This window comes from Anthonomus grandis, chromosome 1, assembly GCF_022605725.1.
Source record: "Anthonomus grandis grandis chromosome 1, icAntGran1.3, whole genome shotgun sequence".
In the NCBI taxonomy this organism is placed as follows: Eukaryota; Metazoa; Arthropoda; class Insecta; order Coleoptera; family Curculionidae; genus Anthonomus; species Anthonomus grandis.
The window spans coordinates 36,387,257-36,410,909 of record NC_065546.1 but is presented as its reverse complement, the minus strand read 5'-3'; the positions used below and the strand labels follow the sequence as shown (position 1 = coordinate 36,410,909).

The 23,653-nt window shown below is 32.4% G+C and overlaps 2 protein-coding genes across 4 annotated transcripts; one reads left to right on the top strand and one right to left on the bottom strand.

The window, feature by feature from the left end:
* Positions 1-263: 263 nt before the first annotated feature.
* Positions 264-12,544, top strand: LOC126738334 (signal recognition particle subunit SRP68). The gene is made up of 6 exons (XM_050443610.1): positions 264-460; positions 519-699; positions 1,672-1,840; positions 1,898-2,309; positions 4,050-4,278; positions 11,841-12,544. The coding sequence occupies exons 1-6, from the start codon at positions 367-369 to the stop codon at positions 12,460-12,462; spliced, it is 1,707 nt and encodes a 568-aa protein (XP_050299567.1). The 5' UTR covers positions 264-366; the 3' UTR covers positions 12,463-12,544.
* LOC126738545 (uncharacterized) lies at positions 12,467-23,653 on the bottom strand. 3 transcript variants are annotated; one of them, XR_007661379.1, is made up of 5 exons: positions 23,459-23,653; positions 23,203-23,372; positions 22,917-23,112; positions 22,660-22,860; positions 12,467-12,737 (listed from the first exon to the last, which is right to left on the bottom strand). XR_007661379.1 is itself a non-coding variant. In XM_050443924.1 (4 exons), the coding sequence occupies exons 1-4, from the start codon at positions 23,518-23,520 to the stop codon at positions 12,611-12,613; spliced, it is 543 nt and encodes a 180-aa protein (XP_050299881.1). In that variant the 5' UTR covers positions 23,521-23,649; the 3' UTR covers positions 12,467-12,610. The 3 variants fall into 3 exon arrangements, 1 of the variants encoding a protein (XP_050299881.1); XR_007661376.1 differs by having other exon boundaries at positions 22,660-22,843; positions 23,459-23,652; XM_050443924.1 differs by lacking the exon at positions 22,917-23,112 and having other exon boundaries at positions 22,660-22,843; positions 23,459-23,649.

The following is a 23,653-nucleotide window of genomic DNA, read 5'->3' as shown; positions in this document are numbered from 1 at the left end:
GTATCAGCTGATTTAAAAAATTGAATACTTTTAAAAGGGGAGTAGCGGTAGAAGGGAAACACTTTTAAATAACAATTTTGCCATTTTAATTTTTCAATTAAACTATTCTCTATTTGTGCAGAAATTATTTAAATTCATAAATTTTAAGCATTCTTCACCCTGTCATGTGACCCCATTTACTTATAACTCCTATACGTACAATATATAAGTTTAGAAGTATATGTGTGACCCTAGTATCTTAACCCTACTTTTATTTATTTACATTTTACATTACATATTTTTGACACGTCTCGTTGACCTGTCAAAATATTATTTCCCTAAAAAATTTAAAATTATTTCCATTTTCTTAACTTTTGTAACTTAACAATGGTCGTAGAAAACCCCACTAATCCTCCATCGAGCGAGGGAGATGGACCAATTCAAAAAGATGTGGAATCTCCAAAAACTTTCACCCTGAAAAGTATGTTCTATATGAGCCACAGCTGTTTCTATTATTTTGTGATTATTGATCATTTCAGTACTAAAATTGATTAAGGACGCTCAGCAGCAGCATGGCCTGAGGCACGGAGACTATCAAAGGTACAGGGGCTATTGTTCCAGAAGAATCAGTAGACTTCGGAAAGTGCTAAAAATTCCACAAGGAGACCGAAGACATTTTAAGAAGAGAGATGTTACTGAAGCCCATATTGGCAGTTCAAGGTATTAACATTATTCACATTCACAGTTTTTAACTTAATTCATAAGATTAAAAACTTTCAACTGAAAATATCTAGAGAATTTCTTTTTACCATAGTTTAGTTAAGAATTATATTAGCTGAGAAAATGAGTGTGTGCATTTGCTTTTATCAATACTGTAGTAAACTTTAATTTTAGAATATAAAATATTTATTTATTCAACATCAAACACCTGAAGATACTTAAATGTAAGGTATAACAACTAACTAAAATCTAAAAAATAACACCTATAAATTATATAAGCCCTAACCAATGTTAGATAATTGTTTTTTAACAGATGACAGTTGAGAGCCAAAAATATCCAAATCATGTTGCAGTGTTAAAGTATTACATGTTTTTAATATTAAAGTAAAGTGAGAACTACTGCACAAGTCTCAAAAATTTCCTGCATTCTTAACCTTAGGGATATTTGGATCTCTTATATTTATCCATTCTATCAAATACCAGTCATTATATCAAATATTATTAATGATGTAGTAAATGAGTAACACAGCCTAATTTGATCTTGTTTGAACAAGTGTTTGAAACTTAAAACTAGTAAATATTGCATTGTAAGATATTAAGTGCAGCCACAGAACATATGTGATTTTAACTATAGGATAGACAGCTAAAGACCAAAAAGTAGTATTTAGCTTGCTAATGTGTACCAAATTTCAAATTTTTTAATATAAATGCATTCAAAAGATAAGAGGAGGGGAGGGCGACAATTAAGAGCCACATTGTAGAAAGAAATTTTCTAATTTTATTCCTATTAATACTTTAATTGCTATATATACTCTTTGCTTTTAATTGCTATTTTTAGTTGTTCCTTAGTGATCGTACCAAACTCTTGAAATTTTCTTGCAAGTTCTAATTTCATTTTGCTATAATTTTAATTATTATTTATCAGGATTTGTCAATCTTGTTACTACTACATCTTTGTTACTTTGACTGTAGGGCCGACGAGAGATTACTTCATTTGCCATTAATGTTAGCAGAAAGATGTTGGGCTTATGGTATGCAACTTAAACAAGAAGCCAACACTGAACCTAGAAAAAAGTTTCATTTGGTGCAAAAGCTTAGAAAAGCTTGCGTTTATGCCTTGCAACTGGGGGAATTGTGTAAAGTAAGACCTACAACTAGATTCCTCTAGACCTACTACTTAATAATAATCTGCTTTCAGTTGGATAGATGTGATGCAAGGACCCAGTTGGAAGCGCAAGCTTATGTGGCATGGATTCATGGGTCTTTACAATTCGAACTAGAACTGTGGGAGAAAGCAGCCGAAAATTTGCAAAAAGCCCAACTGATTTATGAAAAACTTATAACAGCCCTAAGTGAGGAAGAACAACCACCATATAAACAAAGGGTTGATGAAATTGCCCCAAGTCTTCGTTATTGTGCTTACAATATTGGAGATGATAAGGCAGTTGATTTATTAGAATTGAGAAGCCAAGGGGTTTTGGACACTTTTGATGCTTTAGTGTCTCAAACTAAAGAGAAAACTGCTGCTGTATTACATGAAGTCACCTGGTTTGGTGTTAAGATATCTATTAAGATTGAGAAAGTTAGAGTATTTTTGCTGAGTATTGAAGGTAATATTTCTTAAAATATTAATTTGAATAGAGAGGTTTGAGTTTAAACTATAGTTACAGTATCAAACAAAACTAGAGAGACTGGACTAATTATGATTTCTATGCAATACAAAAATGTATTGAATGCTTATCATTGAGCTAAATGATTTATGTCAATAAATAGTTAAAACTGCCGCTAAAATAAATTTAAAAACATTGTTTCCCAAGATTTATTAGAAAAATTTTTAAAATATAACCAATTCTTTGCATCAAAATTTGAAACTTATTCTTAAAGTATATTTGTATTGTATACTAATGAAACTAAACTGATACTTTATCCAGTACCTTTTATTCTCAATAACTTTTTGACATCTATTTAGGTTGATCATTGATCCAATGAGATTGGAAATTACAGTCGGATCTATTGATTTCCAGGCATTTTCAATCTCTTTAAATAATTGAGCACGATTGCTTTATACGATGGAGCGTATTTGTTTCTCAATTATCTCCCAAAGATTCCCAATTGGGTTTAAGTATGGAGATTGTAGTGACCATTTTAAAACTTGAATTTTAGTTTGCACAAGCCATTGCTTCACTAGTTTGACAGTATGTTTGGGATCGTTATCGTGATGGAACGTAAACCTGAGCGGCATCTCCCATTCGGCGTAAGGCAACATTGCATCTTCCAATATAGTACGATACTTAATCGATCCATGGCGCCCTTAAGTTTGTAGATTGCACCCGTTCCATAACCCGAAAACAGCCCCAAACCATTATATTGCGGCCTCCGTGCTTATCGATACCAGAAAAATATTTTGGGTCAAGTCTTTTATTTACTGGATGATGCACCAACTTTGCTCCATCACTTCCAAAAATATTAAACTTAGACTCTTCACTAAACAAACTGCCAGTCCTTAGCACTCCAGTGACGGTGACATGTTGCAAACATCATTCTAGCGATCACATTTTTTTTTTATAGATAGGGTTTTCTAGCTGGTCACCTTTACTAATAGCCGCTGAGCAGTTCTAGACTAACGTCTAACGTCTGAAACCTCCAACTGATCCAAAATAAGATTTGCAGACAGCCGCGGATTATTTTGACTTAAACTTTTAATTCTCCTGTCCAATAGAGTTGTTATATGCAATATGACCAACTGCACCTCAGTGAAGCTAAATACAAAACGAGTCTCTTTCATTTTGTCGTATATATAATAAAATAAGAATATAAGAATACATTGAAAAAAAATGCCTTAGCTACGAAAATAAACTGTTGGTAAAAAAAATCTTTTATAACAAATATTAATATTATTTTTACGGTGCGGAAAGTTGGAATTGACAAATAGCACAGTCTCTCCAATTTTGTCTGATACTGTATATAATTCAAAGACAATAATTCTTAATGAAAAAAAATACTAAAGCAACTCTAAATACAAAAAACTACCTAAGTGAATACAATTATGTGAAATTAAAAGAATTTCTTATAATTTGAGTTATTCTTTCTACAATTTTTTCCAATCAGTATATGGATTTTACTTTGGAATCCATGCTTACCTTATACCCGATGAGAGTGTAATATAAAGTTTTGCATTTAATATTTAAAAAATTGAAACAATTTGTTTTAACAACTATTTATTAACTAAAAAGTACAATATTAGACAATCATTTTAATCTATGATGAAAGTCATCTATCTGCATGCCTCAAAAATTTGCTTTACAAATCATTAAAAAATGGAGGCAAAAATTAGTTTTTTACCTTTGCAGGTCTTGATGAATCACTGAAGAACGCCGAAAGCCATCAAGCAAAAATCAAGATTTTAGAGAACTTATTTATTGATTTGCGTGACGTTATTTCCTTAACCAGGGAAAGTGCGCGCACCGACAAACAAGATAATTTAGTTTTGGCTTATTTGTTATCAATCAGAATTGAACGCACATCCCAAAGGAATTTATTGCTGGTTCAGCAGACTAGAAAACCACAGGATTGTGTGAGGTAAAATTATTTAGAAAAGTTATTCTCATGTCTACTACTGAATATAGATGCTCAACACTTTTTATTCGCATCAGTCCATCATGTTAGTAGGTGGCCTCTGTTTTGATATGCTTCATTTCTTAGTCCCCACTCCAGTGTCCAGCACGTCCATCTTTTATCCGTTATTCTAGCAACGTGGCTTGCCCTATTCCATTTCAGTGTTGCTATTCTCTCAACAGCATCAGCTACTGTTGACCTTCATCTTATGTCCCAGTTTGGGATCCTGTCTCTCCAAGAAACCCCCCAACATCGCAAGTTCTAACGCCCTTTGACCCACTCGGATCCTCTGCACCGCTCTCGTTGTCAAGGTTAATGTTTCCTTGCCGTAGGTCAACTTACCCCGGTAATACACATTGATTAAAGTTCTTCCTGCACATTGGGAGGTAAGATTTGAAAACATAATTCTTGCCGAAAGCTATCCCAGTCAGCCTTATACGACATAGAAGTTTAGGTGGTTTGATTTTCCCTTGCAATGCAAATCTTGTGGCTTATAGAAGTAAGTGGGTTTTTCATATCTAGTGAATTCTCTTAGGGGTATTAATAAATCAACAAACTCTAATCCCATACATCTTTGATACCTTCATTATCTAAAGTTACAGAAAACCTACTTAAGAAATGGATGGTTAGTTTTTTGCAATCTAATAATGTAATAAATAGGTGGCAGTTTGGTTTCCAATTTTCAAAAAATACCGATGATGATCTTTTCATATGCTGGAGAGACTCTAAGAGCTGTTAAGAGCCTTAACAATAGTGAGCAGGCTGCAGTGGTGTTTTGTGATCTGGCAAAACGTTTGATTGCGTCTCATACAAAATACTACTGCGGAAACTTCAATTTTATGGCTTCAGGAGCCCAATATTCAAACGGTTGAGTTCATTTTTGTTAGGTAGATGTCGTCAGAGGGTTCGTTTTGCTCATTCTGAGTCAGAGGAGTTGAGCGTTGCAGCAGGTGTGCCACAGGGCTCGTTACTGGGTCCACTTTTATTTCTTATACAGGGTGTCTCCTTTTTCATAGGGACAGTATTGCTATCTCCTATACTATAAAAGATACGAGGGCGGTTAAATTAGAAAAAAGTTGCGGCATTTTATTCTGATTAAAAAAGTGTATTTAGATTTTTTATGCGACGTTTCGTTTTTTAGATATCATTATCAATTTTTTTTTTCAATACGAACCTGGATTTTTAATTTTATATTTAAAGAGAATTTTTATTTTCCTTTTCAACAATGTATAACTTAAATGTCTGTCTCGACGTTTCGGTATAAAAATAGCAGTTTTTAAGCTTTTTTCTTTAATACGGACCTGATAAGTATTTACAAAATTAAAATACGGCAGATTTGGGTTGAGTTGGGCTAGCTGCTAATATTATTCACTAACATCAATTGCGGCTGATATTTTTTTATGTGGTTAGGAAAAAAATTACGATATGTGATTTGTTCGATATTAATATTCGATAACGAATTTTCTATTTTCAAAGCTGCCTGGAGAGCCACCTTTAATGAAAATGGAACCGTGCTTGCCGAATGGTTCAAACTTTATAACAATGTCAGATTTATTACGGCTGTGACTTATTTAGGTAGGCCATGACAACAAAAATATATCGTAGCTACGGCAACATTTATTATTATTATTAATTACAACAAAATTATTAAAATATTACTTTGATATTTTAACGTGTTGCCGTAAGTTAGTTTCTTAAATTAGTTTAAAAGCTTTGGTTGCTTCCTTAGCAATTTCCTAGTTCAATATTAACAAAATAAATACAAGTTGTAAAATGGTACGGTATAGTGATAGTGAAAAAAAGGACATGTACGATGTCTTTATAAGATGTTATCGAAAGGTTGATGATGCAGTGAATCGCGGAAAATACCGTGCCAAGAATACACACAACGATGTTAATGTTTTAGCTCAAATTCATCTTTATCTGGAGTCTTCATTAAGAATTATAGATTCTGAATGTGGGATACATCCTTCAGTGGTCGGAAAAATTTTAAAGAAACATAGGTATCAAGTTCCAACCGGTTCAGAAACTGCATCCAGGTGATTCAGAATGCAGACTTGTTTTCTGCCGTTGGTATCAAGAGATGTTAAATGCAGACCCGATGTTCTCTACGACCATTTTATGGACCGACGAAACTACATTCACTAATAGTGGCATGTTTAACCGAAAAAATAAGCACTTCTATGCGCAAAATTATTGATGGAAATTTAAATGGTGAAAGGTACGTTAAACCTATTGACGGAAGGTATGGATGAAATTCCATTGGAAACATTAAGAAGTATTCGGTGGTTTATGCAGGATGGCTGTGCCGCTCACAATTCCGCTGTTGCCCGAGATTTTCTCGATACAAATTTCCCTAATTGCTGGGTAGGAACAAACGGTCCTGTAAGGTGGCCTCCTCGTTCCCCATGCCTTAATCCTCTGGATTACTTCTTATGGGGATTTTTAAAAAATAAAGTCAATAACAGTGGAATAAATAATATGGAGGTGTTAACACATCGGGTCACTGCTGCATTTAGAGATTTAAAGCCCGAATCAATAACAAAAGAATTTAGAATTAAGGACCGTAAAATGCATTGAACATAATGGGGGTCACTTCGAAAATTTTTTGTAAATAGTGTAAATGTTATTTGTAAAAAACTGCTTAATTTCTTCTCAGAACTAAAAAACTGCTTTGTAAGCAAGAAAAACAGCAACTTTTCTTGCCTAATGTATGTAAAGAGAATGTTGTTTCTTTAGTTAGATCGTATTGTTTTGTTATTTTTTTGGTTAATACACGTTTGTCATTTGTTTGTAAAGTAAATAAAATATTTCTCATTAAAAGTGTAAAATTCTATTTTATTTACACATTTATTGTTCCCCTTCTAAATCTAAAGCAAGTACTCGTAAATTAAAAGAACCATACCAAATTTTCGAATTTCTTTTTCTTACCCACAAAAAAAAGGGCACTGTAGTTTTAAAATTTTATGTTTGATATTGAAGATAAATAGGTAAATATGCTTTCAAAAGGTATTTTAATTTTGTAAATACTAATCAGGTCCGTATTAAAGAAAAAAGCTTGAAAACTGCTATTTTTATACCGAAACGTCGAGACAGACATTTAAGTTATACATTGTTGGAAAGGAAAATAAAAATTCTTTTTAAATATAAAATAAAAAATCCAGGTCCGTATTGAAAAAAAAAATTGATGATGATATCTAAAAAACGAAACGTCGCATAAAAAATCTAAATACACTTTTTTAATCAGAATAAAATGCCGCAACTTTTTTCTAATTTAACCGCCCTCGTATCTTTTATAGTATAGGAGATAGCAATACTGTCCCTATGAAAAAGGAGACTCCCTGTATATGTAAATGACTTAAGGCACGGCCACTGTACAACTTTTGCTGATAATTTTCTGTGGAGTGGTTTGCTAATTTACAGAATACAGAATATTACAGTGACTGGTTTTAATAAATTTTTCAGATTTGGTTATTGACAATAGGTTAAGGTTTGATACACCAATACATTGAACAGCTATGCTCTAGGTTGGAAACAGGCTGAGAACAGTTGGGAGTAATTTAAATATGACAGTAGCCAAAGAGGTTTATTATGCACTTAATGACTCACAGCTGACATATGGTATTTCTTTTTGGGGGCAAAACTCCTACTTACTTGCTTGACTCATTGTTCGTTTTGCAAAAGCGAGCGCTTAGATATTTGTGGACTTAAATTTAGGGAGTCCTTCAAACCTTATTTTATTAAAGAACAAATTCTTACTTTTCCAACAATTTTCTTTCTCGAAACTGTTTATTTAATACATAAGTTCTCATCGGTAATTCATACAATTAATATGAATAATACGCGCTCAGCTCTTAACATACATTTACCAATATCCTCATCAGCCTTAACCCAAAATTCTATCTATAATGGTAAAAGAAGAGAGAACTCAGTTTAAGAAATTTGGTGCCCTGACTCTTTAACTTGTATGTTTCATCGTTGTTCCTTTATTTCATCTACTATTATCATATTTTTAGCATATTATTAAGTTTTACTTTGTTTATGATACATGTTTTATTTTGGTCTTTAGTTTTTTTTTACTATAATCTATAGCAGAATTTTGAAACTCTACGACTGTATATTTTAAGTTTGTAATTATTAGTATGCTTTGTTCACAAGATGTAACTATCATTTTTAAATATCCTGGACTGGTTTTTAACCTCAGTTGGCATTACATGGTGTTAATTATTCCTGATTTTCAGTAATTTGTTTATTTCTTAATTTGTAGATGATTTTTGTTTTAATAGACATGTTTTCTCTGAGCACTATCAAACTTTTAAGGTCTAGTGTTCTATTAATGTTGATATTTCTTTTGCATTGTATTGCCTTATATCTTTTCAAATCTCCTTTTTAATTTCCCTGTTTAAGATTTTTCCTCATTTATGGTATAATTTTGTTCCTCTCTCCATTTCCGACACATGCGCTGATTCGGTTTTAAAAATCGCAGTACACGCAGAAAAGTAAATTTATTCTTGATAAATAATGGTTAATTATTGTGCAATCTTTAAAAGCATATTACTAGTGTTATTTTTTGTATTTCTAAATGGTAATAAAACTGTTTTAATTTGATTCTATTTCCTTCTTAACCGCAGAAAACAATTCTTCTCTGCCTCTTTTAATGCATGAACGATTATGTGATTCAATTCATCTATGCGTATTTCGTCCATATTATCGTCTTTAGGTAAATTTCTGCTGATATTTTCCTCAAACAATGTTATGTTGTCTAATGGATTCCATCTTTTGTTTTTATCCTGAATTATTATTTTTGTTCTTTCTCTCCTAAATTTATATTCGTTTGAATTATTCTATGATCACTTCTTGTCGAAAACGTATGATATGAAGTCAATTTAATTTTTTTTTGTTTTGTTCGGACCATTTTTGCTGAAGTTTGTTAAAGAAGAAATACATCATAAAGAGATTTTCCTAATGTAAAAAGGCGGTAAGCTTGTCATCTTTCTCGCCGTATATGAAGTTTCCCATAGCCGATTCTGCCTAGTACTGTTTCAAACTCCAAACATGTTTTTTTGTAGACAAAGGCAAAACAAAATATAATTCACAGACATAGCGTGAGGAATCGTTAGCCTCAGCAGGTAATTTTGTCGAGTTTTGTACTGATTACCTAATTCTAGTTCATGTTGAACCCCAAAAGCAGATTCCATATCGAAGATGTGACTCAATAGTCGCAAAATATGTACATCTGGCAATGGAAAAGCTAAGATAGATGGCAATAACTTGAAGTGCATAACATCCAGACGAAACCATTCGGCATACATTTGCAATATGGTTTTCAAATATAAGAGATTTGTCTATTAAAAGACCTAAAAACTTACTTAAGGGTAGCATGGTGAGGGGTTCATTGTTTAGATAAGTGGTTTACATTTAAAATAAAGGATATTAGGATATTAGGAAATAAAGGATTTAGAAACATTGAATATCAAACAATTTGCGTCCCACCAGTCTTTTATTTTCAACAGATCTGTTCTTATATTAGCCTCCCTTTTGAGCAACGCCTGAGTCATTCCAAAGGATAGTGTATCATCTGTAAATAATGTAAATTCGCCAGATATCTGTAATTGTGGAAGATTTTTGACGTAAATGAGGAAAAGCAGAGTACCAAGCCCTTCGGCACACCTATATTTATATTCAGTTCCTTAGCGGTGTCGCCATTAAACGTAACTATCTTAATGCGATCTGACAGAGAATAGATAATAATGAAACCATTTAAGGGCAGTTTCCCTAAAACCATACAACTCTAATTTCGGCAGCAGCACTCTGTGACTCAAGCAGTCAAATGCCTTTGGCACGTCAGATTGTTATAAATGTGTTCTAGAAAACTATGGATAGCATCTTCCTTACTCATAGATTTATGAAAGGCAAATTGTTGAAAACTTAATTAGGGCCTATTATCTTAAGGCCAAGCCTATTTAAGAACGAAACCATCCTCATCTTAACAAGCCATTCCACAATCTTGGCCAAAGTATGCAGTAATGCTATGGATCTAATATTAGTAGAATAGTTGTGTTGTAAACAGGAATAGTCACTGCTCTCTTTAAGCAAGCCAGGAAAATCCAGACCCAAATGAAAAGTTAAATTCCTCAGCCAGAACCTGCAAGGCAACAGAAGGCAACACGAAGAATGTCCTTAGTGAAAGCCTGTCCCAGCCTGATGAACTTTTGTTAATTATATTATTTTAATAAGCTTTTAAGCTCATCTACATTCGTTGGAACAAAAAAGAAAGATTCAGCTACTACCACATTGTTTAGATAGCTCCTGGAGTTTATTTTCTATTAGATATTTGCTGAAAGCATGCTAGGAACATTTCAGTAGAATGAATTGAGGACATTTCAATCTAAGGTGCTTGGAGGAACAAAGACATTATTTTTGCTCCTCAGGTCATTTATAATTTTCCAAGATTCTCTTGCTCTATGGGAGGAATTATTTATTCTGTTTCGATAGTAGGTCCACTTTGCCATGTTAATCAAGTTTCTGTAGACCCTGCGGTATCTATTAAAATAATTTAAAAATGAGACATTGTTCATATGGTAATTCTTTATGTAGTGAAGAGAGCGCATATTTCTTGCAGATACTCGTAGACCTTTAGTATACCAAGGTTTTCTATTTCTTTTTTTTTTATATTAATAATACATTATTAATTAAATAATTTTAACATTATTAATTAATGTTAAAATTATTTATAACCAGTTAAGAAATGATAAAAGCTAGGGTTAATGAGGGTAAACAGTGGCCAAAACATTCCATTTTGATTTATTGCAAAGCAAGGAAATTTTGTGAAAATTGGCCCTGGTATAAAGTCTATTGTGTCTAAACTTAATCTCATTAGTTCCACTATCAACTTTCATAAGCCCCACTATCGCCTCATGGTCAAATAAACCGGTATTGATAGTTTTACACTGAATCCTAATTTGACATTGAAGTCGCCAATTAGCATCATATATTGTGTTTTTGTATTCTGAATAGCTGTTCTGATGTCTTCATAAAATTGTTCAATTTCCTCATCTGGATAGCCAGTCAGCAGTTGATGCGTATGATTTTAAGTGTATATCTTGAATTTAGTTTCAGAATTTATACTCTGGGGCAGACACTGTGGATCGTTACTTACTATGTGCCTTTTGTGTATCAGAAATCTAATACCTCCAACTGACGACTCGTCTTCTTCTCTGAAATAAAGCATATTTCCAGACTCAGTGTCAGTTGCTCTTCTCCTCGACGTCGTGCTTCACTTATGCCGACTATATCCTATTTTGTCTGTTTTAACTCTTTCTCTAGTTCTGTTAATATTGACTCTGAGGGAAGGGTTTGGAGATTGTAAGCACGGATATTGGAACCGCCTGGGATTAACATTTATTTTCTCTTTAAATCTATATTATGGTACTTTTTATTTATAGAAATAATGTTGACTGTGCACACATTGACTATAAAAATCCTATATTTATTTTGTAGTATTATAAGTTTGAGTTACATTTTAGGCTACTGGACATCAACATCCAACAAACCATTGAACTCTCCCAAAACGAATTGCTCAAAAACAACAATTTGGCCCAAGTGCACTTTGACAATTACATCGCGGCCTATAAAACGTTACGATCCTTCTACATCGCAAAAACCCATGCCGGAGCCAAACGGTGGCGCGAGGCCGCCATTTTGTTCGAAACCACCGATAAAACCGTAAAAACCCTTAACATTTCCAATTATCTAACAGAACTAGCATCACTTCTGTCAACCGTTAAGGAAAACGCCGCCACGGAAGTGGTGAACGCGAAAGCCAACTTTGTGTTGGAAATACACGAGGAGCAAATAGTAATTCCGTTACCGCAGAAAGTTTATAAATCGAAAAAACCGCTGATCGAACGGCTGGACGAGTTCAGAGAGGAGCCGCAAATTATGTCGAAAAACCCGAATTTGGTGCCGTTACCGCCCGCGATGGAACCGGTACCCGCCAAACCGTTGTTCTTCGATTTGGCCAACAATTTATTGGAGTTTCCCGATTTGTCCGAGAAATTGGATTCGCAATCGAAACCGAAACAAGGCGCGGCCGGCATTACCGGATTCGTTAAAGGATTATGGGGTTGGGGATCTAATAATAAGTAATGAATCTATTAAATACATTTATTTCACTTTATAATGTAAAACAATTAAAATAAGTATAATAAACATGCATACAAGAATACAGTATATATAGTTTCTTTTTAAAACAATCATTTTGATAAAACACAATAAGAACAAAAAACATTAATATTTACACCTTCGGGAGACGTGATGCACGGGTATCTTCTGGAGTGTAGGACCTTCGTCTTTTATTGGTTCGAATGCGTTCAGGTGATCTATCTGGCCGTGTGTCTGGACTGTATTCATTTCTGCTGCTCCTAAAAAATATACAAATTAGTTGAAAAAAAGATTATAAAATGTTCAAAAAATTCATCTATTGTTTCTCAAAGAGACTTTAATAATATCTGACAAAGAGGAAAATAAACTTAAAATCAAAGTCTTACAAATAGCGTCTATTAGTTAAGTTACGCGTTTCGCCTTACGGCATCATGAGACTGTTAATTCTAAGCTTAAGTTTCTTTATTTAGCTTTAACATCTGCGTTATTTTTTAACGGTAACAGATTGAGTACGCAACTTTCCATTCTTAAATCGACTAAGTTGGCACAATAATTGAGACGAGATTATGTACCTGAATCTCGACGGAATTTGGGTTGCGATTCACAGTTCAATTTTCACAAAAGATTTTTGAATTTGTCTGACGCTCCTTTTTCAACCAATGAAGAAAATCTTTTGAATCACAACTCAAAATTTAATTTTTCGCATAAAATTGATTTAGGAATTAGAGAAACCTTGGCCGTCGAAGCTAAAAATATTGTTAAGACTAGAAAATTAAACCAGGCGTTCAACGGATTAAATATTTATTCACGACAATCAAAACTGAACTAAAACTATAGTCCATTTCTTAATCCGTAGGAGCACACGAAAGGGTCGATAGCCATAAAACGGTCGTAAACCATTGGCGTCCCATTTTTCAAGTACATTAAGACCTGAATGTTTTCATTTGTTGGGTTTATTTAATAATGCAAGAAATAGGCCAATTTTAGCCATAAATTCTTTGAATTACTTAAGTACCTAATGAACAAGTTCTTTTTAACCCTTATGGAGGTATAAGTATTATAGGTACCTAAATTGTGCAATATTAAATGCAAACAGGTAGTTATATTTTATGGTTGGTATATAATGTAGATAAGCCCACTACTACCGATAATGTAATTCGGTACTCTTCAAATTCTCCCTACTCATATAAATTTCCCTCCTTTAATTCATTGTTCTATAGATTGTTTAATATCCCCTTGTCAAAAGAAGCTTTCGCTAAATAATTGAATATTATAAAACATATTGCTCTCAACAACGGATTTTCCCTTCATTTAATAGACAAAATTTAATACAAATTTTTAAATAAATATAAATTGACCTACAATATTGTTCATAATAACGACTCAATAAGTTCCTTCAGATCATTGACCTTTTTTGGTTCTATCTCCGTAAATTTAGTAAGACTCTTTAAAACCCTAAATGTAAAAATCGCGTTTAAGACAGTCAATAATTTAAAGAACCAATTAGTCAGTAAAGTGGACAAGGCAGGCATCCTTTCTAAATCGGGAGTTTACTCTTTAAAATGTGATGATTGCAACGCAGTATACATTGGCCAGTCTGGAAGAAAAATCTCTACACGCATTAAAGAACACGTAGCGTTTTTTGGAAAATTTAAAAATACCAATGTCAGTGATACCAAATCAGCGTTTGCGAATCATTTGCTGGCCTCTACTCATAATTTTTCTCCGGGGGTGGGAGCTGAAATGCTTCATGAATGCCCTAAAGGTAAGGAGCTTGACCTTCTGGAGAAAATGGAAATTACAAAAGCTAAAAAGAGTCCTGTTCTCGTGTGTGTGAATGACGTGTTTACTTTTGAACCTAATTTAATTTTTAACAATTTAATTTAGCTAAGTATCGTTTAATATTTTTCTTGTAGTCACTTTCTTCAATTTACATTGGCTAACGTGTTAAGTTGTTTTAGCATTAGGTCCGTATAGCCGATAGGTTTTACACTTATACTTATAACCTTGTTTTACCGGGTTCGATTCTCGTTGAGTCTATGTTGTTGCGTTCCACTTTTTTATTTTTTGCTTTGTACAATTATAACCTTCAAGTTATTGTTTATTTATGTACTGTGAAGTGTGTGGATGGCTTCTAAAGGTTTTTTATTGTTTTATGTAAGTTTTTAGTTTTGTTTAAGTATTATTTTTATTTTAGGCCTGATGATGCTCTAACTAGAGAGAAACACGTGTAGCCCGTTTAATTACATGTTGTGAGACCGTGACTTTGTGTTTTTCTTTGTTTTTCGTCAATAATGTAGATATATCCTATAAGCGCATTTGTTGTAGCGCAATTTGTTGTTGCTTAGCCTCGTAGTGTGTAAAGGTGTTTTAGATTTTAAAGTAAGGACTATAGTACTAAACGTACATGATGCACTTGGGCATATGCCTCTACTGTTAGAAATCTAGTTTCTACATGTGCCAATATGACAGGCATAAGTAAAGCAACAATTTACAGACTTCTTAGTGACAGAAAAAGTGAAAACCGTGAGAACTTGTCTAAGAAGAGTGTAAAGAAAACTGCCGGTAGGAAGCCGATAGCAGTTGATGAGACAGCAAAGCATATCATCAGGAGGACAGTACATTCATTTTATTTTAAGACAAAATTTTGACACTTATAAAAGAAGACGAAAATGTACCACAAATGGGAAGAAAAAAATTATGGAAAATTTTACACGAATTACAGATTAATAATTGTTATGGACAATGCCAGCTACCATTCAAGATTAATAGAAAAATTACCATCATCCTGCTGGCGAAAAGAGGAAATAAAGAATTGGCTTACCGAAAAAGAAATAACTTTTGGAGATGACGCGGTAAAAGCAGAGCTTCTGACAATAGTTACAGAAAATAAATCAAAATATAAAAGACACGTTGTTGACGAAATGGCAAAACAACACAATATAACTGTACTTCGTTTGCCACCTTACCATTGTGAATTAAATCCTATAGAGTTAATTTGGGCTCAAGTAAAAGGATTTGTGGCTAGAAATAATAAAACCTTTAAATTGAAAGATGTGAGAGAACTTCTGAAAGCAGCAGTGGATAACGTTACCCAAGAAAACTGGAGCAATGCTGTGAATCATGCTATAAAAGAAGAAAAGATGTGGACCCTCGATAATCTTCTAGAAGAAACTGTCGAACCCTTAGTTATAACAGTGAGAATGTCTGATTCGGATAAAAGCGATGAGAGTAATGAAATGTGTGATTTATAAATTGATTTTTTTTTGTATATTTCGTAAATATTTTTATTGTAATATATGTAAATATGGTTAATAAATTAAAAGATCCTTATATTTATGTACCTTTCTTATCAATGACAAGATATGTTTGGAGAGTTGCATTTTTTATTGGTTGGTATTAAAAAAAATGAAATTTTACAACAATTTTTTAAACATTTAAAAAACAATCCAATTGCGGTATTAATCAAATTTTTATATTTCATTTTATTTGCCATAGTTTTATAATGAGGCTTTTCCGCTTTTAAGAAATATTTCTTGTTAATTTAATAAAGATAGGTTATACCTACCAACCATACTTTTTCTAAAAATCTTTATCTAATAGATAATAGATAAAATCCAACACTATTTATAAATTTTTCATAACAGATAATTATTTAACTTAAAAATTAAAATCAATATCCATAGTCGGGACGACACTGGCAACCCGTTTGTCATAAAAATGAACTCGAAACCATTGTTCCGAATTTTACGACCTATTGTATTTGAGACCATGCAGGACTTGTCCACTTAAAATTGGTAAAAACAGCCTGGTTTATCATTTTGTTACATGTAGAAAAATAGAAGACTCACCCTATATTTATGCTACTTCTGCATAAATAATGAGGCACTGTGCTCTCACCAAAAAGGAAATAGAGTATACTTATTAAAATTACCAAACAAAACTTAAAAACTATCTAAAACCTCTATGCCCTCTTTCTCTGTTAACATAAACAAACCATTAAGATAAAAGCATAAGGCACTGCACCAGCATCCTTAGAGCAAAAATTATTTATTATTTCTAGACTAAACTCTAGACTAGACAAAGATAAAACTTTCAATTATAATGGCCAACATTTAAAAGCTAAAATCGAACAACATGATCTCGTTGTCACTAAGGCAGACAAAGGATCTTGTCTGGTTATGAAACGCGCAGAGTTTGTGAAGGTTGGGGATTTTCTTGATGCCGATAATTTTCATTGCTTGACTAGAAACCTTACAATATCACTTTTCACCAAAATGAAAAGTCTCAATAAATCGTCGACATTGAAATTTTTCAATGTTCAAAACGAGGCTCTTCTAGGCGTTCAAACGAGACTCCCATGTACCTATGACTCCTCTGCTCTATGGGCTTCCAAAGGTTCATAAAGGACAACCAATCAGACTGGTGGTATCCTTTGTGGGTTCCCCTTGTTGCAGACTTTCCTTATGGTTGAATGGAGTTTTGGGAACTAATATTATTACTAGCAAATTCTAGTATACCCAAGCTGATCTCTTCAGACTTAATTTGCCTATTAAAAACAGTTTTAGACCAAAAAAAATATTCAAATTTAATGGTCAAATGTATAAACAGAAAGTTGGCTTAGCCATGGTATGCCTTTCTCCTTTTTTGAGTAGAGTTTTTATGAATAACCTAGATAATAAATATCATGAAAAGCAATTTTGCCTAACACAATAGCTTATAGGAAGTATGTGAATGATATTTGTGTTGTTTGGGGAGGCAATGAAGACCAATTGTCTAATTTCTTGGGTTTTACGAACAGTCTGCAAGAGAAAATTTTGTTCGCCATGGAAACAGATCAAAATAAGAGTTTGCCTTTCTTGGACCTTTTATTAAAGTTATTTAATAATAAGGTCAAATTTGATATTTACAGGAAATCATCCAGAATTGATAATATACAATTTTATTCTTTTTGGCTCCTTATTATATATGTTATTCACCCTTCCACTATCTAAAGAATCTTTTTATAAAGAATTTAGTGTAATTAAACAACTTGCGGTCAATAACGGCTTTCCACTATAAACAAACTTTTCTTTAAATTCATGAACAAATATAATTTCTCCTACCACATTTTACATTTAAATTCGATAAAATCCAATATTTTCATATCGTTAACTTTTTTCGGTTCAGCGTCTCTTCAACTTGCTAATTTTTTTAAAAATAATCTTAATCATACAATAGCTTTTAAAACTGTTAACACCTTGAGGAAACACCTCATAAACACAAAAGAAAAAACGGAGCGGGTCCATAAATCTGGGTTATACTCCTTGAATTGTGGTGAGTGCTCAGCTGTGTATGTTGGTTAAACACGGAGAAGAATTTCCACTAGAGTGAAAGAACATCTTAGCTTTTTTTAACAACTATAGGAACATTGATGTAGAAACAAAATCAACGTTTGCTAATCATCTCTTGGCAACTCGTCACAATTTTTCGGTGTCAGATGATGTAACTGTTTTGCAGGTATTTGCGAAACGTAAAAAACTGGATCTTCTAGAAAATCTAGAGATTACAAAAGCTAACAGACGTCCAATTTTAAATTGTGTCAACATCTCCAATAAATTTTACTTTTTAAAGATCATATTTAATTCGCATAATAAATATAACAAACAAATTAATGTCCTCTCTCACTCCAGTTTAGCGACGAGGTTAGGGAGGAATGTTCAGTTTTAAAAACTTTTTCATTTTTCATGTTTGTATTTGTTTTTATTCCTTATAAAGATGTAAAGTAATGTGATGTAGTTTAATTACATTACTACATATAAACCAGTTCACGTTTACGTGTAGTATGTTGTCATAAGTATTCTACAATGTGTATTATTGTACTTAAACTCAGGTATTTTTTTGTGATTCTTGTCTAACCATAACTGCATGTGTTAATCTTTATTTAAGGTCTGATGACACCGTAAGCCGCAACCCGTAACCTAACTAATAGACGCTACATTTGTGAGACTTGGGGAAAAGTGTGTGAATCGCATTTAAGAACTTTAAATCATCTATGGTAAAAATAAATTATACCGAATTGATCGTCTGATCGTTTATTTTTTGATAGTCAACAATACTGCTTCGCGATATAAAAAAAAATGAACTTAAATAGCCATAATTTAAATACAAGAAACAGACGACATAGCGTTGAAAATATCAGGTATTAAAATTTTTAATAGACATTAAATTGATTACATTAATTGATTGATGGTAAAATTGAAGCTCTTCTAGGTTCTTGAAAGTATTTGATTCTTCAGCTGTCTAGAACAATTGAAATGAGGGATTTTCAGATCAGAATTTGTAGAATTGGTGTTTTTTCAGTGGAATTATATTTTTTAATACCTTGGAACAAATAAAATTAGGTGTTTCTAGCCTGCGATTTGAATAAAATTAAGGTTTTTCCAGGCTTGAGCTAAAGATATTTGGTTTCCCAACTGCCTGAAATAAGAAAAATAAGGTTTTTTAGATATTTATAGATATTTAGTTACTCAAATTCCTGGAATAATAAGATTGAAGTTTTCCAGCCGGTATTTGAACAATTAGGTTTTTATGGAATGCCCTGCGGAGGGTAAAAATTATCAACTGTAAAGGATGAATACTAAGAAACTTTAGTTGAATCTTTTCTAAAGAAAATTTATATCACATAACAGAAGCGTGTTTGTGTTTTGAACTTTACCGGAGTATATTAAAAGGGTATTACTTATATGCAATTAGGCACATTATTAATGTTGAAATGGGAGAAATGTGTCAATCCCTGTCTTGATTTGTTCTCAAAAAATTAGCATGTCCAAAATATTTGTTGTCGGCATATTTTTCAATTAATTAGATATGACCATGTTTCTATAAAAATAAATGACTTGAAGTGTATATTATAATACTCCCTTATATCCTAATACTGATGTAATATTTCTTTATAGTGGTAATCTTTCGCTGTTACTTTTTTAATACGTTATTTATTTTAATATGCAATCACTACAATATTTTGTTACTTTTTTTTTTATTCATGTGCCTCCGCAAGCACTTGTGAAAATATTTCCAGACTACTTTACAAGTTGTCTGTTTAGCATTAATATACCTTTTCAGGTACAAAAAAAGGCCTTTGTTTACACAATTTTTAAAATAAACACATAAACACATATTTATGCCTATATGCTCAATACTGATAACGTCCCATAAGCAGTGTGAGCAAATATTGAATTCAAGAAAGAGAGAAAGCGACGTCAAATGCATTGTTTACTTGATTGGGATTACTCTGTTCATATATTCAAAATATTTGCCATACAATAAAAGTGATTCCTAATCTGGACTATAGAGAATGCTGTATTTTATATTTCTTCAACTACCTCTACCGCAGCTTGGAGAAGGGACTTCAGGTTGACTCAATATATACAGATTTTTCCAAGGCTTAACCATGGGGTACTCTTGCAGAAGCTTAGGGCTTTGGGTATTGTGGGGCCTCTTCTTCAGTGGATCTCGGGATTCATCAGAGGTAGAACCCAGATTGTTAATCTTAGAGGTACATGTTCCTCTGAAATTTTGGTGCCATCTAGGGTGCCACAGGGCTCTCACTCAGGCCCTGTTTTGTTTTGCCTCTTTTTGATTGATTTAGTTTGGAAACTTGAAAATTGTCGTGTGCTAATGTTTGCTGATGATGTGAAGCTATTTAGGCCTATCACATCCCTTTCTGATGCTGTGCTCCTGCAAAAAGTCCTTAATTTGTTCTTTGATTGGTGCCACTTAAATAGAATGTCCCTTAATATCAATAAGTGCCATAAGATTACTTTTTCTAAGCAAAGAAACCCTATTGCTTTTCTTTATAAAATAAATAATGTAGCAATTGGTGTCAAAACAGAGGTTTCTGACTTAGGAATATTTATTGACTCCAGGTTGTCTTTTAAAAGTCACATCAATCAGGTGACTGGTAAGGCAATGAAAATGCTGGGTTTTATCTAACGGTCTACAACTGATTTGTCTTTGTTTACTTTTAAATTACTTTATTGCTCTCTTGTTAGGCCCATCTTGGAGTATGGCTCAATTGTGTGGTCCCCGTCATATAACTGCTACATTGAGCAGATTGAAAAAACTCAAAATAAATTTTTAAGGGTGGCTGCTTTTAGATGTGGTTACAGGAGACAGGAGTATTACTATCAGTGGGTCAGGGATAACCTGAACTTACCCACATTAGAGTCACAAAGAACACAACTTATGTTTTATGGATAAGGTTTTAAGTGCTACTATAGATTGTCCTGAGTTATTGTCTCTTTTTAAACTTAGGGTGCCTTCCAGATTGAATAGACAATCAGAAATATTTTCAGTCCCATTCCACCGTACCAATTATGGTATTAACGAGCCAATTACACGAATGTCTCGAAGTGCTAATGGTCTGTCAGGACAGATAAGCTTTTTTGACTCTAGGATTACATCTTTTAAGGGGCAGTTAAAGAATATTATTTCATAGGGGCTTTAATTAATTAACTCATCTACACCTTTCATTGATTTATAGATAGTTTTGTATCTGAATATATATGTTTGTATGGGTATGCTATGTAACACTTTTGTAAATGGTTTCCGTAAATAAATAAATAAATAAATAAATTGACAAATAAGCTAAATAAAAAACTGAGATTTTTTATTTAGTTTATTTGTCAACATATATAATATAACTATATATATATATATATATATAAAACATTTCAAGTACATATTAATACTTAGGAGTAATTTTAAATAATAACTGTAATACTACTAAACTATACTCAGCTAAGCTTAATCTAAGAGTGGAGCTAGGGTACTATGCAAAAAAAGTTGTCATAGAAGACTTAAATTTATTTGAAGAAGTACCAAAAAAATCAAGATCTCTTGCAAATCTATTCACTGTAGAAGCTATTCTGTTAAGACTTTTTAGCAAATAGGAAATAAATAAAGTCAAAAATATTTACAAACCAAAGCAAACATCAAAGAACTGCCCTCTGCTTGATAAGTCAGAAGGTTATGCCTCAAGTAGGACATTGTCTCTTCCTTGAACATTTTCAAGCCTTTCAATATGAATCATAAAATAAGTTGAGCAGATTATATATATTGTAGAATTCAAAAAGTATGAATATACATATACTGTTTTTAATGCTAACACATTGTTAAAGTCTGTCAAAAGCAAGCTGCTTCAAGGGGATACCATCAATAACATATTCACAAGGAGAGGAGACTTTTAAATGACTAAACTTTATAAAGCCACATTTCTCAATATTACCCAATGATGCCAAGATCTGAAATATGAGAGATAAGAATATTATGGTTGTACTTCAAATGATCAAATGACTTACTATATTTTACTAAGTCTGTGTATATTGCAAGTGTTTCATTAAGTCATCAAAAATCCAAAAGATTTAAAAATATAGTTACTAAAAACAAAAAGTTCGTGTCCACTGCATAGCCTCTATGAATCTATGTTGTTGATCTCTAATTATTTCCTGAAATATGATAGAACCAGCTCTACCCACTGTTTGAACAGCTATTAGGAACTGCGGAGTGGTTACTAAAATCACTAAAACTTTTATTCTCAGATTTAAAAATAGGACATACATTAGATAACTTCCAGTGATCTGGAAAAGTTTCAGAAGTTAGAGACAGATTGAAAATATGAAAAAATGGACGGAAAAGCAAATGGCAGCACTTTTTTTTTAAAAAGCTATTTGGAATTTCATCAGAACCTGCTCTCTTTTTATTATTTAGATAATGCTAATAATAAAAGGAAATCTGGTTGATACAGTTAAATTAACATGATTCATCAGGTGTTAAAACCACCTGAGGAATCTTGGGAAATTTATATGATCTATGCTGATATTCTCACACTATACCAGTAACAATAGCTCCTTGTATTTTATTTTTTAGCTATATGTATTTATCTGTTATATTTCCTGACTTGTATAAGAGTACTTTACTTACTGATACGAATAGATGAACAAATAAATAAATATAATGTAAAAATAGCGCAAGTCTATCTCACAGTGGAAAACTTGTCAATATGATATCTCAATATCACTTATACAAATTAACACTGTGAGATAGAGTAACATGGGTCTCTAATATACTTATCTCTATGTTGGCTTTACTTTTCTCAAGATGTTACCAGTATTGTTTTTTTTTATATAATAATGATCTCACCTTTTAAGTCTGGTTCTATGATTCTCTTCATATTTTTTCATTCTTCTGTTTGAAGCATGTTCTGTGTTGACACTCTCAGGGGAAGGGATAAAGCATGTACAATATGGTCTGTAATATCCCACATATTCAGGAAACTCTTGATTAACTCTTATCTTGTTATTGAATAACTTTTTGGATTGGACACCTTAAATTAAATTAAAACTTTATTGAAACTTAATGTAAAATCAAATTTTGGAAAAATATTTAAAATAAATTACTGTCTGTGGAATCTTCTTCTTTTCTTCATCTTCTTTCTTGATTCTTCTGTCTTCTTTAATTTATTTATAAGAATTTACAGTGAATTTAAGCAACAAACTACTGTTAATAAAATACTGTAAATTTTACTCCTTTAGTAGAAAAAAAAAACATGCAATTACTTTTGTAAAAAATAACTTCATATTTCTCCTGAGGAGCCTGAAATGGAAGATGTTTGATTAGATTAAACAAAGTATAAAAAATGAACTATTATAACAAAAAAACAAGTTGCCCAAGTATTTTACTGACCAATATGAATATATTGGGAAATTTCTGCAGGATTATCAACAGCAGTTTTCAAAGGTGCACCTAGTTGCAGCTCTTGAACTGATTGGTTTGGAATGCTTCGTTTCATGTTCTGTAGCTCTGCATGATCTATGCATGCTAACCAACTTATTGGTGGTTCTTGCTCGTCTAATCTAATACAAATGTATAATATAGATAAATATCCAAATGAAGGGTCCCCACATAGTAAGAATTATATTATAAATATTGCAAAACTCACTGGTTATCCTGGTTCTCTTCTGGGAAGTATCCAATAAACTTATATTCTTTTTGGTCTTCCATATTTGTTAATTACCCGGTTTATTAGCAATAATTTTAACATAATAATTATGTTTGTTTTAAATAAATATATATAAATATTCAATGCCTTGCCTGCATTTTTCAAACAATAAAAATAAAACCAATTGTGAATTGT